Source organism: Ctenopharyngodon idella, chromosome 19, assembly GCF_019924925.1.
Source record: "Ctenopharyngodon idella isolate HZGC_01 chromosome 19, HZGC01, whole genome shotgun sequence".
Lineage (NCBI taxonomy): Eukaryota > Metazoa > Chordata > Actinopteri > Cypriniformes > Xenocyprididae > Ctenopharyngodon > Ctenopharyngodon idella.
The window spans coordinates 7,193,099-7,214,518 of record NC_067238.1 but is presented as its reverse complement, the minus strand read 5'-3'; the positions used below and the strand labels follow the sequence as shown (position 1 = coordinate 7,214,518).

At 40.0% G+C, this 21,420-nt stretch overlaps 1 protein-coding gene across 3 annotated transcripts in view; it reads left to right on the top strand.

Moving 5' to 3' along the window:
- LOC127501088 (SH3 and cysteine-rich domain-containing protein 2-like) overlaps nt 1–21,420 on the top strand; it is a 240,555-nt gene that overhangs the window by 142,906 nt on the left and 76,229 nt on the right. For all 3 annotated transcript variants that reach the window (XM_051872876.1, XM_051872875.1, XM_051872878.1), the window contains exons 4-5: nt 608–680; nt 13,658–13,770. In XM_051872876.1, coding sequence (XP_051728836.1) covers nt 608–680; nt 13,658–13,770 — 186 coding nt within the window. The remainder of the gene's footprint in view (nt 1–607; nt 681–13,657; nt 13,771–21,420) is intronic.

Below are 21,420 nucleotides of genomic sequence, written 5' to 3'. Positions count from 1 at the left end.
CCGTGACAGTGCAGGCAGAAAACACAGGTAAAACACAGGATGGCCTCCATGCCTGTAACAGAACATGCAGGGATAGCCTAATGGCTGTGACAGAACAGGCAGGCACAGCCTCCATGGCCATGACAGGGTGAGCAAATGGCTTGGGTGACTCCAGGGCTAGAGCGGACTTAAATGATGAGTGCCTCCCCGGCCATGGCAGAGTGCTCAGGAGCAGATGACTTTGCTGCCTCAGAGGGTGATGCAGCAGACACTGCTGCCTTGGGACTACTGAACTTGTGACCACAGGGAACACTGGATTTGGGCATACTGGACTAGGGACGTATAAGACTTGTTTGTAGGATTCATAGAATAAAATCTGGCAGGCGCGGCTCATAGTCTAGTGGAAAACAGGCAAAACTTCAAACCAAGAGTCTAGCAAAAGCAAAACAAACAAAACCAGGGAAGTTATTTTATCAGTCTGTTAAATCTATCAATAATTTGTGCTTACCTGGTTTAAAATATTTAAGAAATATTGTTATAAATATACTTTTTTTTACTGAAAGTGTAAAACAGAGATTGAATTATTATATTGTATTTCTTTCTTTCTTTCTTTCTTTCTTTCTTCAAGTCTGGCATGTTCAAGAGGAATTTAAGCTCACCTGTATTGACCAGTGATCGATTATGTGCTATGAAGACACAGGGTATGTGCATAAGAAAAAAAGTCTGATTCAGTGTGTAAAATAATGAAATAGCATGATTATTAATTCAATGATCAACTGTGTTTATTTTATATTATACTTATTGTCAAGGGTTAACTTGGAAATTAGGTGGAGTTGTGGAAGATGTGTGTATAGTATCCTTATAAAATAGTTTAATCATATGTGCTATTAGTATACTTCAAGCCAAAATTAAGAGAGAATACTTTTCACTTTTCACATGTATTTATTAGAGATATAGAATTTTAAAAATTCAAAATTAGACATTTTTTGGACTATCCACCTTATTTTTAATAAGTGTGGCCATTTGTAACTTCTGGTGTCATCTGCTTAAAGTTATTTTAGCTGTACAAAAACAGCCCATTATGTTGCTTGATATTAGTATTTATATAGTATTAGTACTAGTACTAGTATTTGTTATCATATTATTTTAATATATTTTGATTATAAACAGTGGTTTGTAGCACAAAGAGTTTCACCATTTACCGCACATTGTTCTAATTTTCTAGTTATTTACCTATAGCTGCTAATATGCAATTTTGCACTTTAACAGGAAATATCTTCCACGTTGCAAAATAAAGTAGATACTTAAACTTTTGATTTAGGTATACAACAGAAAAGTATAATTAAGTATTCAAAGTATGTTTGGCTCATAGTTGACTTTACTCTTTTGATAGTAGTCAATTAAATATTTTTTCCCCACACATATTGGCTTCTTTGAGATCTTATAAACTTAGATCAACTTTGGGGTGGAGTAAGTGGAGAACAAACACACTAGTAATTAATGATTAACTTTACATTTGAAATTATGCATTAGTTAAGCATAAATAAACTAGTAATTAATGATTTACTTGTTCACAATTATGCATTAGTTAAGCATGGACACAATAGTAATTACTGATTAACTTAACATATAGTAGGGCATATTAGCCACTACTATTATTTCACAAATTATTAAAACATTTGAAATATACACATTTATGCTATAAATAAACAAAAATAACCTAGTAATTGATGATAAACTGAATGTACAGTAAACACCTTCTAGCCATTATTTACAACTTAATAAGCCATATATTATTTTTGTGTAGTGATATAATTATATTTCTGTGCCATTCTATTAAGTTAACTGAACAATAAGCTTGTAATTGTTTAATTACTGTTGGGTTTGCAGTTCTAGATTGCTAAAATAGTATAATCAAGACAATTTGACCCCCTATTCTAAGTTAAAATTATATCCTCATTAATTATGGCATTTATTGAGTGATATTTAAGTTTATTGACCAGAATAAGCCAATAACTATTGCTAAACCGCCACTAATACAGTACTAATAAAGACAATTTGACTCCTTATTCTAAAGATAGGTTCTTATTTACACTATACACTTTTGGTTTGTTTAGTTATTCTGCAACATGATCTCACGAGAATGTGTATTTTTACATAAAGTGTGATTCTACAACACATACATTTACTTACGTTTTAATACACTGAAACGCACAATATTGACAACACTAAAAATGATTAAATGTAAAAAAGTTTTTTGCTCCGTTCTTAACTTCTGCTGCAAACTCGTTTCAAAGGATTATGTTAAACAAAACTACACTTTAAAACCTTAAAATGAATAACATTTCTGTAATCGTTTAACTTATTTATTATTTATCATGTAATACTTATTTTGTTCACCGTGGGACACAAAAAGCGTTTTTTTTCAGACACAGGACTAGATAATACACCAAAACGCAATACAAATTCACAAAAGACATAATTTAATCCGCTGTAATCCACAGACTGAATCCAGAGCTTGGCCCATCACAGTCACCAGCATGCCCAGTTTTGATGGTTGCTTGCCAGTGCTTTATATACCTTCCTGTCCTGTAGTTCCTGCACCAGAATCACCAGTCAAGATGGCTGCCATGCCAGAGCTTCCAGCTGTCATGGTCGTCATACCAGTGTCTTCAGACAAGATGGCCAATCCGCCTGTGTCTTCAGACAAGATGGTTGCCGAGCCTGTGTCTTCAGTCAAAATGGTTCCATATTAGAACCGGTTCCAAATTTCAAAGAACCGGGGATTCGATACGATGCACGCATTTCGATTCTGGTTATCGATTCCTGACTTTTTTCAGTTATTCTCGCACGGCGAACGGTAGTGAGCATTTTACAGTTCTATCTATCTGCTAGGACCTGCGACAAAGACCTTATCTCATCACGCACGTGCGCAGTTCATTACAATCGGCACTGACTTTTGCTTCAACACTGCATTAATCTGAAGGAATGCACTGTGTTCAAGGGGCGTTCACACATCGCTTCTAAAAACGTGTGGAAAGCGCGGCTGCTTTCTCCTCCTTTCCAAAGCGCGACAGACAGATGCTGACCGGCTGGTTCTTGTCACATGACCTGCGGTGCGCTTGCAGCATTATGAAAAGTTGAGATGTTTTCATCTCGGTGTGGCACAAAAACAACTGAAGTAACGAACATTTTAAATAATGTGCCTACATTTGAAATAACGAACTTACGTGTGCAAAAGATGCGATATGTGAACGGCCCCTAAGAAACCGGCGTAACTCTCCCAGCTGCGAGTCCTGCTACAAAGCACCAGGTACAGCTAATATTAGCAATAGCAGTGTAACGATGGCGATTGAAATGAAAGGGTGATAGATCCAAAAGCAGCTTTATTAAAGAGAGCGAAGTCAAACAGGCAGGATGTCAAACACCAGCAAACAGAATCAGAAGAGGCAAGGCAAGGAGTAGTCAAAAATACAGGCAATGGTCAGGGCAGGCAGCGAATGAGCAAAAACAAGGAGCGAGTCCAGGGTCAAAAACACAGAAAGGCAAGGCAGAACGTGGAAAGATATCTACTAGGAAATAAGCCAACAGGGAAAATCACGGAATACAAATGAAAGCCAAAACAATACTCAGCAACGTGTGTCTGAGGGAGTGCAGCTTATACAGGGTTCCTGATAGGAAACAGGTGTGAGTGTGATCAGTGCCTAGCTGGGGGATTGTGGGAAATGTAGTCCAGAGTGAAGTGACTGCGTGTGTGCAATGAAAAAGTCTTAATGGTGAAACGGAGACCTCTGGTGGGGAGTGGAAGAAAGCAGCAGTGGGCGGAAACGTGACATGCAGCATCTCACACTCAGGTACAAAACACAGATGAAAAGACGTTCACCTTCGAATTAGAGCTGCCTAATTCTGGATAAACTGACAATCAGTTTTGTTTACTTTATTTTTTAAAATAGTGATCACAATTAAATACATTTGGGCAGCTACAGGACAACATGTTCTAGTTTATTTAAAATTAGCCTATATTATTTTGAATCATTCATTCAATCAATCACTTTTTTAAAAATTATTTAATTCTGTTTTATTCATGAATACTTGTTTAGTTAATGGAAGGTCCACCGTTTTGAATGACTAATTCATTTTTAAACAGTCACTTGTTGCCACCTAGTGGAGTACTAATGTATTCAATATTACTGACTTTGCATTTTAATCTCTCTTATGTTACTGCCTCCAATAGCAACTGCCTGTTATATATTTTATGTTGTATTTTTGTTATACCTAAATAGTTTTGGTTTGTAATTGCTTCTGATCATTCCTTATTGAAAGTGTTATTTATTTCATTATTAGGCGAATTGTCACAGTTAACAGTTACGGCCTACTGGTTATAGCCTAAATGTGGCAAGAATAAAAGGTAAAAACATTATTTTTGAAGTATTTGCTCTTTTTTTCTCTTCATAAAAAAAATATTGGAATCAGAACCGAGAATCGATAAGAACCAGATTCGATAAGCAGAATCGGAATCGCTAAAATTAAAATGATACCCAACCCTAGCCCTGATATGACCACGGAGGTCATCCCTGAGCTCCCTGTCTGCCTTGATATGACCACGGAGGTCACCCTTGAGTTCCCTGCCTGTTCGGACACAGCCTCTGTGGCCAGTGTAAACCTCATAAAGTTTTGTGTTTCATTTTTGCCTGATTTTAACTTGCCAGTTCTGCCAGATCTGCCCTGGGGGTCCTTTGCTCCACCGTGGAGATCTTCAGCCCAGACTGCACTGCTGAGGTCATATCTGACTACAGTGGTGATCTTCTGTGACGCCGTGGGGGTATTTAAGTCCATCTGCAAGGCCACCTACATTGCCTGCTCTGCTCTGGCCACCTGCACAGCCTGCTCCGCCCTGGTCATCTGCCCGGTCTGCACCACCCTGGTCATCTGTCTGGTCTGTACCATCCTGGCCTTCTGTCCAACCTGCATCACCCAGGTCCTCTACCCAGTCTGCCTTGCCTTGTGTTTCTGTCCTGCCTGTGTCTTCAGTTCCCTTCCCTATGCATGGACTTGGCCCACCTTCCCTCCCCCGGATCTGCCTCCGATCCACCTCCCACCGGTTTCAGCGTCTGGAAGCCACTCCTTCGAGGGGGGTCTATGTCATGTCCACCAGCTGCAAATGCCCTTGCATGTCTGCAGAGGGCACTGTTTCCACTGACACACATCATGGACTTAGTTTCCCACAATTCTTTGTCATTCATGTAATCATGTGCAGCTGTATCCCATCACCTCATTATCAATGTGTCTCCCTCCCTATATAAACCAGCTCAGTTGTTTGTCTCGTTGCAAAGTCTTGTCTTGTCTTGTACAACATTACTGAGTGTTTCCCTTGTTTTCCATGTTCCTGGTGTTTGATATCTGCCTGTGTCCTGGTTTTCTTGTTCCTGTCTCACCCTCTGGATTTGTTTGTTTGATTGGACCGGTTTACTGTGCTCTGACCTTCTGCCTGTTTAATGAACTACGACTATGGATTGTGCTACAAATAAACTGCATTTGGATCTTTTAACGTTGTCGCTCAGTTCTTGCAACAACTAACACCAGCAAATCATTACAACTGCGAGTAACAGATCCAAATTCAATTCTTTATCCAGCAATCTTTATCTCCATCCTCAACAGCGACCGTAAACAAATCGCGATCGATATGAATTCAAAAATTGCCGCCTTAAAAAGCTTGACACAACACATTTTAGGGCAGTGATATTAAACGTACATTGGCTCTCGCCTGCTTTATCACAGTTTGCGACATGCCGTGAAGTGAAGCGTAATACCATTTCTGTAGATTAATAACTTAAATTCTGCTCTGTACCTGATACAAAACTATTACGTATCACCAGAGAGGACTGCGACTACAACACATCATCATTCGGACTACTACTGAAACTGATTTTGACATTTTCTTAATAAAGAAATTATTGAGATTACACTTTTCTATCTGTGATGTTTTTCTTTATAACTACATATTTTTAAAAATGGTTATGAGTAGGTTTAGAGGTTTGAGTGGCTCAATATCTTTTTAATGCTATAGTGTTAATAAAATTTTAATTTTCCTAAATATTTCTGTCCATTATGTTGTATATCATTTTATATTCTCTATAAAATGGTTACGTTTGGGTTTAGGGATATAACATTTATCTATAAAATAGTAAAAGGAAAATTATACAAATATCTTTATGATCTATTATCTTTATTCACTTTAGAATAGGGGGTCAGATTGTCGGTAACACTTTATAATAACTGCACAATAGTTAACTGACAACTACTAAATGTTTTATAACTACCTGAATTAATCATGAATTACAGTAGGAATATGTATTAATAAAGCATTTATTAACACACTGAGTAACTATTACTATATGTCTAAATAATAAGATGCATAAATGTACATTTAAATTGTTTATTAATCATTTACTTACACTTTATAAATGATCTTATGAACCACTGACAACTCCTAAATAACTGGTTTGTAAATAATGTAATGCTTAATTTAGAAATGATAAATTGATCATTAATAAAGTATGAAAATACATTTATTAAACACATTATAGATATGCTTATAAATCAAGAACAAAGCATTTATAGGTGTATTTATAAACTGCTTACTAATGTCTATTAATGCTTTATAAATAATGAACTATTTACTAATGCTTAACTAATGCTTCATAGCGTGATTTATTCTAAAGTGTTACCCATATTTTTTTCAGTTAACTTAATAGATGGTGAATCACAATATAGCTAAATACATTACTACACAAAAATAATAAAGGGTTTGTAAATAGCTAAAAGGCATTTATTGTACATTCAGTTAAGCAAAAATAAGCTAGTAATTAATGATTATTTATCACATGAATGTGGATCCTTCAATGGCTAATATGCCCTTACTTTATGTTAAGTTAATCATTAATTACTAGTGTGTTTGTGCTTAACTAATGTATAATTGTGAACAAGTTAAACATTAATTTACAGTGGCCGAGAGAGCTCAACGCGCTGCAAATGAAGAAAACACACGCAAATAGAAAAAACACCAGCAAATAAAGAAAACATCTTCATCAGTTTGACAACACATGCGCTGCAAAAGTTCACAACGCAAGCAAATGCAAAAACGCACTGCAAAAGTTCACAACGCATGCAAATACAAAAACGCGCTGCAAAAGTTCACAACACAAGCAAATACAAAAACGCGCTACAAAAGTTCACAACATATGCAAATACAGAAACGTGCTGCAAAAGTTCACAACACAAGCAAATACAAAAACACGCTGCAAAAGTTCACAACACAAACAGAAACGTGCTGCAAATAGGCCTGCTCACAATGCACATGCAATCAGGATGTTAAGATAAACAAAAAACTCACCTTTCAGGTGCACACCACTGAAGAGTAAACATTAAAGCGGTCCCAGCCAGGTTTGCACTTGTTGGTGTTCCCTTATAACATTTTCGTTGTGGTCTGTGTCAGTCCCGGCACCAGGACAATCTTATTACAGCTATGCGTGTTATGCGTGATGCGCTATAAATTATTGCGGGGCAAATTAAAATATTAATTTAATTCTAAAAGTAGCTTAATCATCATCATCATCATTCAGATCATCGCAGAGGGGGGCTTGAGATCACCGGGCCTGGTATGTGCTATTTGCAGCGCATTTCTGTATTTGCTTGCGTTGTGAGAATTTGCAGCACGTTTCTGATAGAATAATTTATTTGTCATTGCACAGCTGTGCAACGAAATTTTGTATTTCTCAGTGGTATATCAACATAAAAACATGTATACAAACAAAATATAGACAAGAAGAACATAAAGTATAAATAATTAAATTTAAATTTAATCAATAAAAAAATATATTAATTAAAACATTTTTGCACAAACCCGTAGCTTAATAATAAAGCAGTCCTCCAGTTTTTTTTTTTTTTAACTAGAATTCAGTTCCTTGATGGCACGTGGGTAGAAACTATTCAATCATCTGTCCTAAGAGATCGATAACGTCTTCTGGATGACAGCAGAGTGAAGAGATGATTGCCAGAGTGAAAGGGATCCTTTATTATATTTCTGGTACGCCATAGGCATCTGGTTCTGTAAACATCCTCAAGTGAAGGGAGCTGTAAGCCTATGATTCTCTGGGCCGAGTTGATGACTCTCTGCAGAGCTTTTCTCTCTGCCACAGTACATCCAGCATACCACACCAAGATACCATAAGTTAGTACACTTTCAACAGAGCAATGGTAGAAGGTCACAAGCAGCTGCTGGGACCGTTTTTTTTTTTTTTTCCCTCAATGTCCTTAGGAAATACAGCCGCTGCTGTGCCTTCTTCAACAGGTTGTTGACAGTCCATGTGAGTTCCCGGGAAATAAATGTGCCAAGAATTTTAAAGATGGTCACCCTCTCCACCATTTCTCCCCTGATAAACAGGGGGGCAAGTTCCTCCTCTTGTTTCCGGAAATTAATAATGAGCTCCTTTGTCTTGGAGGTATTGAGTGACAGGTTGTTGATACACCATTCTGAGAGTTCAGCAACCTCCTCCCTATAGGCAGCCTCATCACCATTCAATATCAGCCCCACCACAGTGGTATCATCAGCAAACTTTATCAGTGCGTTTGTGCTATGAGTTGGTGTGCAGTCATGGGTATAGAGGGAATAAAGGAGAGGACTCAGCACGCAACCTTGTGGAGCTCCTGTTGCTGAGTGTCAGAGTGGAGGAGTACTAAGTCCCCAGTCTGACAGTCTGTGTTCGTTTTGTTAAAAAATCTTTGATCCATATACATATATGGTCATTGACACCCAAGTCGAACAGTTTGGTTGCCATTCTGGATGGGATAATTGTGTTGAACGTAGAACTAAAGTCCAAAAACAACATTCTTACGTATGTTCCCGGGTACTCCAGATGGTTCAGTGCAGTGTAGAGAGCAGTGTTGATAGCATCATCGGTAGACCTGTTTGCTCTGTAAGCAAACCAACATGTTCTCCAACCAATACGCCTATATAGGTCGTTTGTCACTTCCCTGAAATACGACCCATAGGAACGTTTACTAAAGTTGTGCCCCTATCGACAACAGGACACTTTTATTTTAATGCATTGTTCCCTTTTATCTGCGTCATATTTCGGGTTTCGCATAGCTCAATTGGCAGAGCATTGCAATATATATAACAATATGCAATAATCTGATCATGCGATCGTGGGTTCGATCCCAGGGAACACATGTGCTCATAAAGTGTATGTGCACTATAAATCACTGAGGGTAGGTTAAGCGGTGGGGTGGGTGTAGTCGTTAATAAAAAAAAAAGAGTTTTGCTAAATGGAAATAGGACAAATGGTGTAAAAAAGTCCACACATTGCATTTAAATGAATACGCATTTTGATTGGTAACGACAGTCATACGTCATTTCATGACGACAGACGTAACACGACACTGTCATTATTTTTCTGCATGACTTTAAAACGTAAATATAGGTCGTAATAAGGTGGTTTAAAAACGACCTATAGGGTCGTTTTTTTTTTTGGAGGATAGTCTCAAGTACACTCAAAAATGTCCTGGAATTGGGTAGAAGCTCCCTCTGGCCAGGTTCTTATGGTTCTCACAGAAGGCTTATTTCTTCTGATGAGAGGTTTATATGCAGGTGTGAGAAAGAGGGATAAATGGTCAGACTGACCCAGGTGGGGGAGAGTAGTGACTGTGTACCCATCCCTTATATTACTATATACTGTACATGATCCAAAACATTTTGTCCTCTTGTAGGACATGTAACAAATTGATAAAATTTGGAAAGGACAGTTTTCAAATTGGCTTGATTAAAATCACCAGCTATGATAAAAATCGCATCAGGGTAAACAGTCTGTAATTTGTTGGTAGCTGACAGCAAGACATCCAGTGCCAGCTTAGTGTTTGCGCTTGGTGGGATGTACACAGCCATAACAATAACCGTGAACTCCCGTGGCAAGTAAAAAGGCCGGCATCTTAACGTTACATACTCTAAAAGTGGCGAGCAGTGCCTGTTCATGATGGTAACATTTCTACACCACTTATTATTAGTGTAAATGCACAGCCCTCCTCCCCTGCTCTTACTGGAGTCTCTATTTCTGTCGGCCCAGTGCTGTGTGGCCTGCTAGCGCAATGGCCTCATCCGGGATCCCAGTATGAAGCCAGCTCTCAGCTATTATCATGATCGAGCAATCTTTCACCATGTTTTTCTCTGCGATTACCAGCTCCAGTTCTTCTATTTTGTTGCTTAGCGATCTGGCATTGGTAAAGAAAATGCTGGGCAGCGCAGGCTTGTGGGGTGTTCTTTTTAGCCTTGTTTGTATTCCCGCTCGGCAGCCCCGTTTCTGCCTCCTTTCCCTATGCCGCCTCCTGCGTTTCCCAGCCGCTATAATAATCCACGGAGACCCTGCAGGATGAGTGATCTCCTTCGGAATTTGTTCGCTATGATAGTTCCGGATAAAATCCAATTCAGAGCACGATGCCCCGATCCTTAACAGAACATTGCGATTATATATCGAGTTACTGATTGACAAACAAGCATACAAAACAAACAAAACGCACAAGGAAGACCGTTTCAAGGAGAGCAAAGCCGCTGCATACGTGCACGTCGCCATCTTGGAAGAAAATTTGCATGTGCGTTTTTGTATTTGGTTGTGTTGTGAACTTTTGCAGCGCATTTCTGTATTTGCTTGTGTTGTGAACTTTTGCAACATGTTTTTGTATTTGCATGTGTTGTGAACTTTTGCAGCATGTTTTTGTATTTGCATGTGTTCTGAACTTTTGCAGCGCGTTTCTGTATTTGCTTGTGTTGTGAACTTTTGCAGCACGTTTTTGTATTTGCATGTGTTGTGAACTTTTGCAGCGCGTTTCTGTATTTGCATGTGCTGTGAACTTTTGCAGCACATGTGTTGTCAAACTGATGAAGATGTTTTCTTTATTTGCTGGTGTTTTTTCAATTTGCATGTGTTTCCTTCAGTTGCGGTGCATTGAGCTCTCTCGGCCACCATAAGTCAAATAGCATGGAGTGTCAGTCACACTTTATATTAGATGTATTTAACTACTATGTACTTAACAGTAAAAAAATAGGTACATTTTACATGTTGTATTTCAAAACAATTTTGCTGCTATTGAAATGTGATATGGGTAAGTTTATCACAGGTTTGGTGGTATGGGTAGTTTAAGGTTGGGTTAAGGTGTAAGGAAAGGGTCAACACTATTATTATAGAAGTATAAGTATAGGTTACAATTATAAATTATATAGTTACAATTACAATTATAAATTATAAAATTAAATTCAGATGTAATTACTTGCAGGTATTCTTAAAATATTAGTACAAAGTAAAATCATGCACAGTATGTACATAAGTGCATTTTATCAAATGATTAATGTAAATGTTAGAAGATAGTAGTTAGAAGTCATGACATAGAAGTCAACTGTAAGTCTACTTCAAGTACAGTTAAAGATGTACAGTATTTCAAATCTAAAAAAATAATACCTAAATAGAAATTTAGTAGTATATTTAAAATGCATTGTAAACAAGTGTAAATTGTAAACTATAAGTATGATGTTACAATTTACAAGTATACTTGCAGTATAAAAATTCCAAAAATTATGTTTAATTCTTAAAAAAAAACAGTGGTGGACGAAGTACACAAATCAAATACTTGAGTAAAAGTACAGATACGTATCATAAAATATTACTCAAGTGAAAGTATATAGTGGTCCTTTTCAATTTTACTTGAGTGAAAATACAAAAGTACTTGATTTCTAATGTACTTAAGTAAAAAAGTACTGATTGATGAATGTTTATTTTGTAATTTTATATATAGGCCACTTACATTATTTTATTTTATTTTATTTTATTTTATATATTTTATATAATCCTATTGCTCAAAATAATTATGAATGATTATGAATTGTCAAATAGCCAGCACTAGTCAGTATGGATGGAAGATTAGTGTAATACATATTATGTAATGTGTGTTGACAAACAATATAAAAACAGACTAAACATATAGGGCTAAATACATAACATTGTAAAATTGTTACAGCAGCGGGGAAGATGAATGTGCATGTGTTATTTTTATTTGTGTTAGAGTTGCACGATTCTGGATAAAATGAGAATCAAGATTTTTTTTTTTTTTTTTTTTTTTTTTTCTTTCAAATAGAAATCATGATTCTCCCATGATTCTGAATAGACAACTAAACAAAATTGTGTATAATTTGGACAAAATTTTAATTGCTGCAGTCTATTTAAAAATATTTAATTAATTAATTTAATAAAATGTGTTAAAATGAATCATTTAATGACTCACTCATAACTACTTCACTTGTTTCATTACTGGTTGAATCAATGTTTTTGAACAAATCTTTTGAATGAATCATTCAATGTCAAATACATTTTAACAGACACTTGTCGCCTGTCACCTGTCCGCATTAAAGCATTTCAGTGGGCTTAAACAGATCGCCCTTTAGAGCAGATTTAGTTAAAAAAAACTGACCTAAATATGATTTTCATTTACAATAATTCATCCTAAAATTCAACATTAGTAGGCTGACTTACTTTTCGCCATCAGTCGTGCGCGTACGCGTTCTTGGCTAATTTTCAGACAGTGAAATTAATTCACTGGAGAGTCGCTCTGAACGGATCATTGAATCAATGATTTGTTGACTCGAGAACAGCTGCAATACGATCAGTCCAATTTGCGAATGAATTGTTGATGTGATTTGTGAACCGATTTAACAGGATGATTGAAAAGAATCAGTTCATGCACGAATCGGACGCCGCTTTTGTGACTCTGAGCATCTGACGATTTCTTCATTTTAAAATAATGAGCAACGATATGTTTTATGAAATGTAGTGGCGTAAAAAGTACGATCTTATGCTTTGGAATGTAGTAAAGTAAAAGTAAAAGTTGCTCAAAATAAAAATACTCGACTAAAGTACAGATACTTGAAAAATGTACTTAAGTACAAATAAGTAAAAATACTTCGTTACTGTCCACCACTGAAAAAAATGATAATACTAATTTATAATCAGAGTATATTTGTGTGTACTTTCATAAACTAAAAAGTGGGTTAGATAGCTAGTAATCTATCAATATACCTATAATTTTACTATAGTTAACAGTATAGCTGCCATACACAGGAAAAAAATTGGACGTCAACTAGTTTGCTACTGGTACACTTAAAGTACACTTAAAACTAATGTTCTCATAAAAGAAAGTGGGTCAATTTAGTCCCAAGAAGTATTGAAAAAGTACACTTACAAGTATACAAGTATATTTTAACCTAGCTCTTTAACCTTGCTTCTGGGCACCCACTGTCCTATAGAGTTCAGCTCCAACCTTAAATCAAACACACCTAAACCAGCTAATTAAGGTCTTCAGAATTTAAAAAAACAAAACAAACAAAAAAACAAAACAAATCAAAAGCCAGGTTAGCTAATGCAGGTTGGACATCAACTTTGCAGGACAGTAGGCCCCCAGGAGCAGGGCTGAAGATGTAAGGATTTCAAAATTACATAAAGTACATTTGGAAAATATAATTGAACTTTACTTTACTTTATAAAATGAACTTGCTGTTTACTTCTCTTTTTGTAAGAGTGAGTGTGTCTGTGTACAGTGATCATTATTTTGGACATGTACTATGTTTGTGATATTATAGAGTCAAAAGCTCATCTGGATCCTGTGTACTCTACACTGCGCTTTGGAACTTCTCTGGCCAACACCAGCCGATCTAGCTTTGGCAGTTTTTGTGAATCTCCGACCCAAAGCCTGGTGAGTACCATATATATCACAAGTTTGTTTAGATCTTATAGATGTTGTGACTTGTTGGAAATTCAGATTTAATAAAGGTATGGTCAATCTAAATTCAAAATACATAACATTTTTTGGTCCCACTTTATATTAGGTGTCTTTAACTACTATGTACTAACATTTAAATTAAACATTTGATACAATGCACTGTGTGTACACACAGTGTACCATGTGTACATGTTTTTACATTGTTATTTTTAAAACAGGCAAGAGTGGAAAATGATCAGCAAAAAACATAATTTCATGTTACTTTTTATATCATCTAGATTTAAGTGAAACACATCCAAAGGAATTTTTGATATATTTGATATACAGTAGTTGTATGATATTGCCCTTTTAGGGTATAAAAAGCCAAAGTCGTCAATATTTCTATGATTTATTTGATGCAAAAAAATAAATAAATAATATGCAAAATTGCATGTATGACATGTCTATGTGTCCTAAAATTGAGGCATATGTTTCACTGTCCTGCAGGTTTAGCTCCATCCCTAACCAATCATATAATGTAATTTATGATACAACATATTGCCACCATTATGTTCTGTTCATGGACTTTCAGTTTGTTGTCACTCCTGTCTTGTGTTTTCTGTTCCACATTACAGCCACTTATCAGTCACCATGGACACTAATGATCCTCACAGCTGTTTGTCATTTACCTTTGTGTATTTAACTTCCTGCCTGAGTTCAGTTCGTTGTCCGGTATCGTCAATTTTAAGTATGTGTTGCTGCCTGTTCGCCTGTTAGAATCTACTATTAAACCTGGTTATTTAAACTGCTATCTTCATATTCGTCTGCCTTCCTGCAACCGACTTGAACAGAATAACGGACCAAATGGATTACGCAAAGAAGTTTGCGGCTGTGGCTCTTTTGTTTATTTTTCCACTGAGTTTTTTCATCTCGCTGTCTCCTGCCCCTATGATGACGAGAACCTGAAGTCACTGTTCTGGATCAGGGCGAATTACCATCATCCCGTGGACCTCCCAGACACCACTGGACTGAGGTGGAGAGAAGCTATCATCCAGTGTCTGCAGAGCATCACATCCCGGTCCAGAACACAGCCAGACCCAAAGCCTGAATCACCTCCATCGACCGCGGAGTACTCGTGGGAGCCCACAGCAGACGGAGACTTACCACCTGCCGCGATCATCAACACTTTCTATGAACTGTACTATTGACCATATGGACTATGATTTCCCCCTTTCAGTAATCTGCATGAACACTGTCATCCTTACTGTTGCTCTGTATACATGGATGTCGCCACGAAGCTCAGCCAGTCCTCCAGCCCCACCGCTGCCGGATGTCTACAGCCCTGCGGCATCTCCGGGGAGTCCATGTGACGTCGAGCCGCAGGTCATGTATCCACCTGCCGCGTGAGAGGATCCTGTGGCTCCGCCTCCTGCCTTCGACCTCTTCGCTCCATCTCTGCCTGTCAACCTGTCGGCTCCGTCTTGGCTCCTCCTCCCACTTATGGCTCCACCAGACACCCTCGGACTGACGGCTCCTCCGGGCCTCCTTGTCCTGCCGGCTCCCCCTTGGTCAGTCGTCACACCACTTCCGCCACGGACTTGTGCCGTGTACTGTCACCATTATGTTCTGTTCTGTTCATGGACATTCAGTTTGTTGTCACTCCTGTCTTGTGTTCCCTGTTCCACATTACTGCCACTTATCAGTCACCATGGACACTAATGATCCTCACAGCTGTTTGTCATTTACCTTTGTGTATTTAAGTTCATGCCTGAGTTCAGTTCATTGTCCGGTATCGTCAATAGCCACGTTTTCATGTACACTTTTTTGTCATTACGATTAAAATCATTTTGATTGAAAACGTCTCAGGTTACGTATGTAACCATGGTTCCCTGAGAACAGGGAACGAGACTCTGCGTTTACCGCTATGGGGAACCGTCATTCGTGACAGGTGTCCGAATGCCAAAGAATCACACCACTCCAATCCTATTGGCCTATGACGTCATCATAGCGCGAACCCGGAAGTATAAAGAGAGCGCCTGGGGAAACAGTCAGTACCTACTCGTCTTGAGGGACTGTTCAGCAGGCAGCCCGAAGCATGGCAAGGCAACGCAGAGTCTTGTTCCCTGTTCTCAGGGAACCATGGTTACATATGTAACCTGAGACGTTCCCTTTCGAAAGGGAACTCTACTCTGCGTTTACCACTATGGGGAACGAAATACCCACTCCGCCATGCTGAAGGAGAGTGCATGCCAAATGACTAGACAAACGTCCAGCAGTTTCAGGGAAACGCTGGGAGCAAGGCAGTCAGTGACAGCATTCCCTATGGCCAACAGCCCAAGCTGAGCCTAAAAGAGGCCTTCCGCAAAAAGCCTTCCAAGGCTGCTCAAGCTTCTGGGACCAGCATTCCCATGGAATAGTGGTCCCTTAAAGGGAATGTGGCCAGGAAACCAAAAGGAACCCCAGCCAGTCACTAGAGGGGAACAAAGTCACCCTCAGCGCCACCAGGGAGGCCGAACTGATTTGGCGAAGGACAAACCTAGTCTAGGCCAGCCCTATCTGTTACACAGAATCTCTGTAACACATTCTTCAGAGAAGAGAGCAGGTAAGAGCGTCTGTGAATGAACAGTAAGCAACTCAAACCCACGCGCAGAGATGTGCATCCTGGAGAGCAGAACTCAGCTGAGTGCTATGAACCCTCATATTGAGGGGAGTATAATCTGCTCATCCTAGGATCTACTCAGTGTCTGACTAATGCACTGAGGAGGCTGTGCGCCAGAAACCCTGATACAGGGGAGCACAAACCAGCCTGGGGCTGATCTCAACGGGACACTTCATAGAAGTCTACAACCAATGACCAGCTTAGGGAGCTAAGCACAATTACACAGACAACCCAAATGGAAGTATGAAGCTCACCTAACAGATAGACCATACTGTAGGCACATAGTCATGGAGGCCGGAAAGGGGCCTTCAACATAACTAAAGTTCTAGATAAAGAACTACATATCACACCATAAAAACTCAACCACATGGTGGTATTCCAAGGGCGGCCTATAAGGCCACTCACCTGAAACCTCACATGCTGGGCGCATGACCAACCATGTGATTAAGTAACTGTGAGTGCCCACAAAACAGTCCATCCAACACAATCCAACGAGCAGTGTACTCGGTAAAAGAACCTTTTACTCTTTAAAGCAAGAGGAGTACAACATACGCCATCACGCGCTAAAGAAAGCCCCACGGGCCTATAACCTCAGCAGACACGTGGCATCAGCTCGTGGCAGTGTTACCAAGCTCCAGGTGGGACAAATAACCGAACTGCAAAGGAGGTTAATAAGTCACCCAGGGCCCTGACCAGCCAGTGGCATAAAATTCCCTTCACCTTTCTTAGTAAAGAAATGTAAATGGTACATGCCAGCATGTTCCTAACGGAGGCCTAGAAGGCCTACCTGTCACATGCGGCGCCAGCTAGCGGCAACTAAAGTTCTAGGAGCAAAATAGAACAAAGTTATAAACAAGGTAACTACTTAGCTCAACTAGAGCTAAAGGAGACCATGCTCAAGGAAGTAAATGCATAAAAACCGAACAGCAGAGCAGTTTAATACAAGAACTTACCCTGAGAGGCAAGCCACTCAAAAATGTACTCAGTAAAAGCCCCTTTTACTCTCACATTGAGAGGAGTACTTAGCCAAACTCCAACATGATACACAGGAGGCCTATAAAGCCTACGAGTTGTATGCACGTGGCGTCAGCTAGTGGCAATCATGACTTATCCATGGTGATGAGTCATATAGAAACCAACCCAACTGTGCCAACATGAAAACTGAAAAGGAGGCCTGGCAAGGCCTACTACTCTTAGCAACATGTGGCGCCAGCCAGTGGTCATAAATGGGGACCAAGCTCAAAGGGGACCAGCTCTAGACCCAACAAAATAATTGTGGGTAACTAGCTACAATAACCTGAGCTAAGCCTACACATTCCAACAGGCAATGTACCAAAAATTACATAGTACAATAAATACGCTAACATGGTCTAAGGGAGGCCTACAAGGCCTACCACCTCAAACAACATGAGCATAAGCCTGAGGCAGTGCTAAGGTACGTGAGCAAACTCGCGATCATATACCAACAGCACCCGAGGTACAAGCTGTACTTAGAAGGAGGCTAACAATAAAGAGCCAACAATCTTTACAGTATATGTAAATCAGCTGCTGTGGTCACAATCGACTGGAAGCTAACCGAGATCATCTTAAATTCTAACCAGAATAAGACTCTCTACACTCAACCTGAGTGTGCAATCCAACAGGTGATGCACTCAGTGAAACACAAACCCTAGCTGGGGAGTACAACAAAACACCACGTTCTTAGATAGAGGCTAATCACAGCCTGCTATCATAGAAACAGGTGCTAACCTGGGGCAGCACTAGAGTAAGCTCACATATATTTATGTATGTAGGGCCAAGGCTTAGATCCCAAAGCAAAAATAAATGCTTTGTAATACATGCCATCCAAACAGGATAAGTGCTTTCACCAGACAGATCTGTAGATCTGTGCTGAACCCTTGAGAACGGAGGCTAAAACACTAGCACCGTAGCTCAAACTTGAATATAATTCAAGGGGCTCACGGGAAGGCATTATAAGGCATGGCAAAGTTCTAGAAAGTGGGGCCTAGCAACACTGCATAACTTATCTCCTCAAAGATAAGGGCCTACCACCTGGGGAAAACAGCACCAGGAAGGCTAATAACAGCCTATAACCTTAGCTGTAAACCTCACCATAGCACCTACATAATAACGAAGGGGAAATGGGCATACGGCCAACAACTCCCTCAGGAGGAGGCCAGAACTAGGAGCTATACAACCTTACAAAGGATAGTAATAATAAGGGTGATGTAACAAACAAACACCTAAACCTAGCTCTAGCCTAGCCGCTAGCTAAGGCCTACTGGCCAAGCAAAGCCTGGGCTTTATTTTAAATCCTTCAGAAATGAGGAGAAAATGAAGCATTACAAGCTAACAGTGCCAGGCGGCCGATAAAGGCTGACCTGCACACAAATAACTGAAGTGACGAGTGCAAACTCAAACTAGACTTAACAGTATTTAGCTGAGAAGCTGCTACTGGACAACACTGGACACTGGACCTCCCGGCTGTTTGGGCCCAGATTCGGATCTGAGCATGATCTAAATGCTGCGGAGCACGCCCTCGCCTCCCTGAATTTTTCAACCACCGCCTCGACGGAGGTACCGAAAAGCTCAGTAGGCGAGACCGGGGCATCGAGGAGAAAGTTCTTCTCTTTCTCCCCGATGTCCGCACAGTTCAGCCACAGATGTCACTCTGTGGCCACCATGGCCGCCATCGACCTGCCGATTGAGGTGGCCGTCTGCTTGGTGGCCCTCAGATCAAGATCCGTGGTGCGGCGCAGCTCCTCCACCGCTTCAGGGGACAAACCCTGCCCCTGATCCAGATCCTTAAGCAGATCAGCCCGGTACGCTTGCAGCACTGCCATCGTGTGCAACACTGCACCAGCCCGACCCGCAGCGGCGTATGCCCTGCCATTCAAACCTGATGTCACCTTCAACGGGCGTCCCGAGGTAAAACGGAAAAGCAAATGGAGAATAATTAGCATAGCTGCTGTTCATAACATTAAGCAAAGATAGTCATGTGCAATTGATCTGATATGAGATGCATTATGTGAATGCTTGGGTAAAGAGATGCGTCTTTAATCTAGATTTAAACTGGGTGAGCGAGTCTGAGCCCCGAACATTATCAGGAAGGCTATTCCAGAGTTTAGGAGCCAAATGTGAAAACGCTCTCCCTCCTTTAGAGGACTTAGCTATCCTAGGTACAACCAGAAGTCCAGAGTTTTGTGATCTTGAAGAGCGTGAAGGATTGTAGGGCGATAGAAGATCGGTTAAGTACACAGGAGCTAAACCATTTAGAGCCTTGTAGGTCATTAGCAGTACTTTATAATCATCATTCATCAATTACATCATCATTCAGGAGCGCGTCCTCGTCAGCCACTTCGGTTTGAGACAGGTTTATACCCTTCTCAAATTCCTCAGCGAGCTCCACCTGTGAGCCCCATGATTTCAGCTGCCACTCTGCCTCAGCACGAGCAGGGCCTGAAACCACCGGGCAAAGGCGCCGACGCCTCTTCCCTCGAGAAGAGGGCCAGACGAGAACGGAGCGTCTTCATGGGAAGACGCTCACAGTTAGCGCAGACAGCGCCCTCAAGCACTGTCCGCGCGTGCTCCTCGCCCAAACAGAAAACGCACAGGTTGTGTGTGCCCTCTGGTGTTAAAAACCTAGGACAAGGATCAGCACACTTCCTGAAATGTTTGTCAGACATGTTGTAGAGGAATTCCTTACCAGTATAGAAAACAATGGCATAGACAGAACAGTCCCGAAAGACGAGAAGATACTGACTGTTTCCCCAGGCGCTCTCTTTATACTTCTGGGTTCACGCTATGATGACGTCATAGGCTGTCGCCGGCCAATAGGATTGGAGTGGTGTCTTTGGCATTCGGACACCTGTCACGAGTGACGGTTCCCCATAGCGGTAAACGCAGAGTAGAGTTCCCTTTCGAAAGGGAAATTTGGTGGACTGTTTACATGAGATGTTATCTAATCCGATATGGCGTTTACATGTCGACGCTTTCAACCGGAATGACTTTTTGACATGCGCACATTAGCCTATGTCCTGTTTTCCACCTTTTATTCCTGTAAACATGGAGTTCCATTATTTCTTATGCATGCTATTTTTATCTGAAGTGTTGCTCTTAATCAAGCAACAGCGTGAATTTGTAGCATATTACTGCTGGAAGGTATGAGGAAAAGACGGGCACAGGAAGCTGACCTTTTTGGTGGCTGTGCTTCTCTAAGGAGCATTTCAATTCTACCCCTCCCTCCTCTGAAAAGCAGAAGCGTGTGGATGAAGGTCCGTAGTAATGATACACTGAGTTCCTTCGGTGTATTTAATAAATGTGTTGTTCCAGTTTTACACTAGTTTGATTTTGCCGCCACCATTTGGCATTCTGGCAACCCCTGGCCTCTTGATGTGATGATGTAGACGCAAAGTAATCAATTTAACGCGTTTACACGGCAGAATTTTTATTTTGTTCAGTTTATAGAAAGGTTTATCCCACCCCTCTCAAACCGATTACAATTTCATTCGGTTTGGGCACTTTTATTCCGATTGAGGTGTTTATATGGAGCATTTTCATTCGGATTGGACTTTTAAACCGATTACAATGCTCCATGTAAACGCACCTAATGTTAAGTGTGTGTTTCTGCCTGTTCGCCTGTCTGTTGGAATCTACTATTAAACCTTGTTATTTAAACTGCTATCTTCGTCTTCGTCTGCCTTCCTGCAACCGACTATGACACATATAATCTTCTAAGTAATCCTGAAGACTTTTCAGGGGTGTTTGGTTAAGGTTGGAGCTAAACTCTGCAGGATGGTGGCCCTCCAGGAGCTGGGTTGGACACCCCTGTTCTAACATAAAATTAGCTGTGTGAAACCCTGCAAGAAAATATCTAGTTAAAAATGCAAAGATGTTGTCAACTAAACATAATAATATCAATTTTACATGTCAATATTAACATTCACACACATTTTTAATTTAAAATACATAGATTGAGAAAGGGA